Genomic DNA, 6,960 nt, shown 5'->3' on the forward strand with positions numbered 1-6,960 from the left:
TTTAGGAGAATTTGAGCAGCATAATTACACTGAGAAATCATATTTTCTTCTTTCCCCTTTGAGTATATCTCACTTTTGGAGACCTTTTGTAGCTTAAAAAGTCTAGGTCAAAGTGGACCAAAGATAAAAGAAGAGAATCACTGGATGAGAAATGATACTTAAAAAGATAAGAACCAAAATAAGGGCAAGCCCTAGTACTTACTTCTATAGAATTCCTTGAAGAATGAAAACTTAACCATTTTTTCTTATAATTTTTTTTTTGTAGTGTTTCTCTATTTTTTTATGGTATTCTCTTTCAGAATTTTGACAGATTTTTCTCTTTCTTCCTCTTTTTTTTTTCTTTGTCTGATTTACTTCTCTTTTTATAAACTCTATTTTACATTATGTGAAGAGTGGCGAAAGTGGAACCACTCCACTAATTTAATTTGACTGATAATACTTTTTATAATAATACATTTAATAATATATAATATTATATATTTTTATTATTAATTTTTTTTTCGTTCAACAGTATGAATAGTTTTACTGTGAGCCATTTACAACTAGTTGTGTTCTATTATTCTTTATTATAATCATTTAAGATACATCTAATGTGTGTTGCTCTTCCACCACCTTTTAAATAAGGTTTGGATGATGACGAAACGTAAATGAAAGTCGTTTGATATATGTTACTCTTCCACCATGTAATCAAATGTGTGTTACTCTTCCACCATCTTTGAAATATACAAAATTCTTTATTTTATTTTAGTTAAATTAATTAACTTACCTATAGTTTACAATATTAAATTCTTCTCTTAATGTATTCATTTATTTGAAAATGCTCTTTAGAAAAGAAAATAAAGTGAAAGTACAAGAGAGTCAATTCTATATTTGATGTAAGTTGTGACTAAAATTTTGACCGGATGATTAAGTTAGTTATAAGTTGTAAATTTGAGAGATGATTTTTTTATTAAAAAACTGTTATTATTAATTAGTGAATACGATGAGTCTAGTATCTATCTATTGAGAAATTGATCCTAGGCAAATGCCTTATTTTGGCACTTTAAACATGTGCTTTATTTTGGCACTTTAAACATGTGCTTTATTTTGGCACCTTTATATTTGTACTCTCTACAATTAAGTACACTTTGTGCCAAGGAACCAAACAAATAAATCAAGTAAATAAGAACAGGCTAAATAAAAGAAAAAGTAAATTCCTACTAATAATCAATAGAAAAAAGAAAATAAAAATCTCTAGTTGTAAATAGGTAAAAATAAAAATGAGACTTTCCTATTTCTTTGATTATGTAGAGACCCATAAAAAAATATTTCCTGATTTTATAAGAGGAAGCAAGAAAAAGAGAAATTATACCATTTTTTGGCATTTTATGAAAGCTTGTCCAAATTTTGGGATATAATTTGTGTGCTATTGGTAAGTGAAAATGGAAATAAAATAATCGAAAATAGGAAAATGAAGTAAATATAAAAGAGGAAATGCAAGATCAACACCGTTACTCAAAAGGAGATCATCTGTGGCTGTGTGTGTGAGAGAGAGAGAGAGTCGTTTTCAGCTGCCATTATCGATTCAATTAGACTTTATTAGACTTTGACACTAAACCAATTGTACTTTTCAATTTTTATTTTTAAACCAACAAAAAAAAAAAAAACGGAGAGGGAGAGGGAGAGCGAGTTCCTCACACAGCCTTGAAGCTTTCAAATCCCAAATCTCCCTTTCTCCGTATAGATCTGGGTATCGCTAATTGGGTTCGGAACTCTTTCTTATTCTCTCTCAATCTTTTCCTCTGGATATGAGGCGGAGACCCGCGGAGTTTCGGCGCCCGGTGAGGCGGCGGCTGTTCTCGAATGTTCTGTGGTGGCCTCTCTGTGCTGTGGCGGTTTTGCTTTTCATTTATGTTTTGAGCAAAGGGAATCAGATTGAGTCCAGGCCCGCCATTTCAAGGGTAAAGATCTCACTTTTTTGCAAAATAAATAAAATAAAATAATATTCAATTGGGTCAGATGGGAATTGTCTTAAAATATATCTTTGCTTTATTATGTTGGTCATTGAAGCTTCAGATTGTTTGTTGGAGTTGGGAGAATGGTTGCCATTGGTATATGTGTTAGCTTCAGTTATTAACTTAAGATGATTGATTTGTTTCTAACGTTTTTTTTATGGATCTTATGGACCCTTTAATGATCTTTTAAGCATGTAAAAGGTTTCAGTTTGAGTAACAATACAGAGTTTTTATAGGCTAAATTACTGGTTGAATCAAATTATTTGTGAAGAAATGTCTATGGTATTGTATTCCATTTGTCTAATCAAGCTTCAGACCTTAACCGTTGCATGCCATTCCAAACAAAAAACAAGGCAATCTAGTGTGTTTGACATATATTCTTGCTCTGTCAATTGGTGATGACACTATTTAAATATTCCCTTTAAACTTGTTTGAGAATACATTGGCTGGCGTGTGCTTGATTGACTGTGCTGCGATTATTAGTTATTACAGTTTATATGATTTTTGATAATGAACAACATAATTATTTGCATATTTGTTATGGTTGGTAAGGCACTGCTGTTTTGGCAGGACGTCATATATTCTCTTTCTTTCTTTTTTTTTTGGGAAATAAACAGGAGTTGGTTGTTCTAAAATTTGTTTTCTTTGGAATATAATATAGTATATGCTTGTATTCTTATGCAGAGATCTTTCCGGCATGACAGAATCATGGAAGGTCTTAATGTTACTGAAGAAATGTTGAACCCTAACTCAGTGGCGAGGCAGATAAGCGACCAAATTTCGCTTGCAAAAGCTTTTGTTGTGATTGCCAAAGAAAGTAACAATCTTCAGTTTGCTTGGGAGTTGAGTGCCCAGATCCGCAATTCACAGTTTCTCCTCTCAAATGCTGCATTAAGGAGAGCTCCATTGACAGTTGGAGAATCAGAAGGCACTATCCATGACATGGCTATTCTACTTTATCAAGCCCAGCAATTCCATTATGATAGTGCTACAATGATTATGAGACTGAAAGCCAAAATCCAAGGTCTTGAAGAACAGATGAGCTCTGTGAATGAGAAGAGTTCGAAATATGGACAGATAGCAGCTGAAGAAGTTCCAAAAAGTTTATACTGCCTTGGCGTCCGTTTGACTACTGAATGGTTTAGAGACTCAAGTTTACAGAGGAAATTCAAGGATAGAAAACAAATGGATATGAAACTTAAAGATAACAATCTCTACCATTTCTGTATCTTCTCTGACAATATCCTTGCTACTTCAGTCGTGGTCAATTCAACTGCTTTAAATTCCAAAAGTCCTGAAAAGGTTGTCTTCCATCTGGTTACTGATGAAATAAATTATGCAGCGATGAAAGCTTGGTTCTCCATGAACAGTTTCCGAGGAGTGACTGTTGAGGTCCAAAAGTTTGAAGACTTTACTTGGCTAAATGCTTCTTATGTCCCTGTTCTTAAACAGCTCCAAGACTCTGAAACTCAGAACTATTACTTTTCTGGCAGTAGTGTCGATGCTCGAACTCCTATTAAGTTTCGGAATCCCAAATATTTGTCCATGCTGAACCACCTCAGGTTTTATATTCCTGAAGTTTTCCCTGCACTGAAGAAGGTTGTTTTCCTTGACGATGACATTGTTGTTCAAAAGGATCTGTCTGGTCTTTTCTCCCTAGATTTAAATAACAATGTCAATGGAGCTGTGGAGACATGCATGGAGACATTTCATAGATACCATAAATACTTGAACTACTCTCATCCTCTTATAAGATCACACTTTGATCCCGATGCCTGTGGATGGGCATTTGGGATGAATGTATTTGATTTGGTTGAGTGGAGAAAAAGGAATGTTACCGGAATATACCATTATTGGCAAGAGAGGAACGTTGACCGAACGTTGTGGAAACTCGGTACATTGCCTCCTGGGTTATTGACATTCTATGGGTTGACACAGCCTCTGGATCCCTCATGGCATGTATTGGGATTGGGATATACAAATGTTGATCATCAGTTGATAGAGAAGGGTGCTGTGTTGCATTTCAATGGGAACTCAAAGCCATGGTTGAAGATTGGAATAGAAAAGTACAAGCCCCTTTGGGAGAAATATGTTGATTATACTCATCCATTACTGCAAGGCTGCAATTTCCACTGATTTTGGACAATGAAAATTCCATTAGGAATGTTAGATAAGTTCCAAGACGAGGTTGGTGCACGGTAATATCTCTAATTTTTGGAGGTTTGAGGGGATGCTTGTACGATTTTTGCTATGTCAAGCATGGCTAGCAGTTGCAAGAGGGAATTGTAGTTGGTTTTCTGGTCCTAATATGTAGTGTAATAGATCAATTATTTCATCTGAACTATTCAAAATTGTTAATGCTTTTCTCTGCTCCTAAAGCTGAAAACGTTCACTTTTTAGTTGAGAATTAGGATAAATATGTCTAATAATAAAAAAAAGTGGACTAATATTATTATTTTATTGTTTCCATGAGAAATATTTCTCCTAACAAAATGAAACCAAAAATGTTCCAATTAATAAGTGTATATTTAAAACATTATTGGTATATTTAAAATGTAATTGTTTTTCTAGTACTTGAGTTTTCAGATGCTATGAAATTAATATAGATCTGGTACGTAGAATGGAGTATTACTATTTTTATTTTAAGCTGTATAAGACTACATGAGGTATCAATTTGTGATATGATATTAGATTGCGAATATTTATTTAATTCAAATGTGTATTCAAATGTGTGAGCCTAAATTTAATCAATTACAAAAGTCGAGAGAGCTATCTTTGAGCCCAACTAATGCATTGGAGTGGAATTTCTTAAAATCTACATTACTGAGACTGACATTTATTATTAGGACTCGAACTAGACGGAAGATGGAAGAGAGCTAGGCAAAAGTTCTAAGGGTCTTTTTCACTCAATCATTTTTTTTTCTTTTTCTTTTCTGCATTCTCATTATTAAGATTTATAAGAATCTAATTGAAAACCAATGATTAATACGTGGGGTGGCTTAATATGCTATTACTTAATCTTATTGGACAATAATATTATTTTAAGATTTATTGGTTCTATTTTAAAATTAATTGATAATTAGTAGGGTGACCTACTTAACAAGTCCCATCCTCACTCAAAGTTTACATTTGAAATAACTGAAATTATTTGTTCTTTATACTAATACATGTAGCAGCCTAAATTTGAGCTTCAATATAATAATAACAATAATAAAAATATAATTCCACAAAACCATTGAAACTATAAATTTAATAAGAAATAAAGTTACAAAAAGCAAGTAAACATACTTAATCATATTAAATAGTTATGTAAATATGAAATATTCAACTCAAAATATTTTAACAAAAATAGATATCCAAAAAGTAAACTTAATTAATACTTAAATTCTAAGAAGACATATATTATTAGTAGGTTATATATAAAATATATATTTAATGGAGTAATTTCATTTTCATATCACGTGTTATTTATAAAGGAAAATTACTAAATTCGAGATAAAATTAATTTCTTATTTATTATTTTACGATATATTTGTAGTGAAAGTATTTAAGTTGTAATTAAAGTTACACTTATATACCCAAATTTATTTTTTGATGGAAAAAGTATCCAAGATCAACTTTTAGTTGAATAGAATGTACTTGTCGTTAACTTTGTCATTAAATGGCGACATAACAGATTGGTTTAAAAAGATATTTACAGCGAAAGTACTTAAGTTGTACTAAACGTTGCACTTAAGTACCCAACTTTTTTCAGCATTCAACAATATTTTAGGTATTTAAGTGCAACTTTTAACACAACTTAGATACTTTTGCCACAAATATCTCTTTAAACCAATCTGTCACGTTACCATCTAACGACAAAGTTAATGACAGATACCTACATTGTAACTAAAAGTTGATCTTGGCTACTTTTACTGTCAACAAATAAACTTGGGTACTTAAGTGCATATTAAACAAGAATCATTAAACTAAAAATTCATTTAAATTAAATTAAATATCTTACAAAGTTAGAAAAAAATTTGATAAAAAAAACTACATAAAATAAAAATCTTATTTTCTTTCACTTTCACTCACTTTTGCACCAACCAAACAATCTCAACAATACTCATCAATTTATCATAACAAGAAATCAACCAAAAAAAATTATCACAACTTATACAAATCAAATTTTCAATCTCTCAAATCCATATACGTATAAAATCTGACACTAAACACAAAACCAAAAACCCATATTTTCTATTCTTTTCTCATATTTTTGCACCATCCAAACATACTAGGACACTCAACAAATGAGAAAGAGAAGAGATATGAGATGGCAGGGAGAGGGAAATATGCAAAAGGATGACATAGGCGAGACCGGAGTTGAATGTTGCCGGGGAACCTGCATGAGCCTAGCCTGTCCACAACGTCGCTACCTAGCCAACTTCGAGTTCGCCCAGAAGCACGCTCAGCATCTCAACCAACTTTTTTCACCATAATTTATTTTAATTTAAGTAAATTTTTAGTTTAATATTCAAAATTTTGTTTAATTTTAAAAAATTTAAATTTGGGGAGCACAGTTTGGTAGTGGTAATAGTCTGGAGGGCAAGAATTCTATTTATTCTATAAATTATAAATGAGGCATTGATGTGGCAATGCCACATCCGCGCCCAAATTGCTACATCATCGCCCAAATTGCTATATCGTCATTCTGTTAGCAAAATTGGACGAAAGTCCCACGTTTTAGTAACGCGAATAGTTCAGGGATATTTTTTAACAGGTTGAAAAATTTAGGGGCACGATTTAGATTGGTAATAGTTCAAGAAAAAAAATACTAATAAGCCTTATTATTGTTAGCATTTTTATCCTAGCACTTAAAAGTTCGAACTTATTTATCTAATTTGGTCTCACCTCGCATATCAATTGGAGATCGCTACCAAGGTAGATCAAATATTTTTTAGAGGGAGTATGATATAATTTTTTCTAT

The 6,960-nt window shown here is 32.0% G+C and overlaps 1 protein-coding gene across 1 annotated transcript; it reads left to right on the forward strand.

Moving 5' to 3' along the window:
* Positions 1-1,566: 1,566 nt before the first annotated feature.
* Positions 1,567-4,454, forward strand: LOC133817695 (probable galacturonosyltransferase 10). Its single transcript, XM_062250273.1, has 2 exons — positions 1,567-1,940; positions 2,679-4,454. The coding sequence occupies exons 1-2, from the start codon at positions 1,788-1,790 to the stop codon at positions 4,128-4,130; spliced, it is 1,605 nt and encodes a 534-aa protein (XP_062106257.1). The 5' UTR covers positions 1,567-1,787; the 3' UTR covers positions 4,131-4,454.
* Positions 4,455-6,960: the final 2,506 nt, after the last annotated feature.

This window comes from Humulus lupulus, chromosome 2, assembly GCF_963169125.1.
Source record: "Humulus lupulus chromosome 2, drHumLupu1.1, whole genome shotgun sequence".
Lineage (NCBI taxonomy): Eukaryota > Viridiplantae > Streptophyta > Magnoliopsida > Rosales > Cannabaceae > Humulus > Humulus lupulus.

Excerpts from the sequence above, each read along its gene's own strand:
- LOC133817695 (XM_062250273.1), top strand. The coding sequence starts at position 1,788 with ATGAGGCGGAGACCCGCGGAGTTTCGGCGCCCGGTGAGGCGGCGGCTG. Across the intron at positions 1,941-2,678 it reads CCAGGCCCGCCATTTCAAGG|AGATCTTTCCGGCATGACAG; the intron begins GTAAAGATCTCA and ends ATTCTTATGCAG.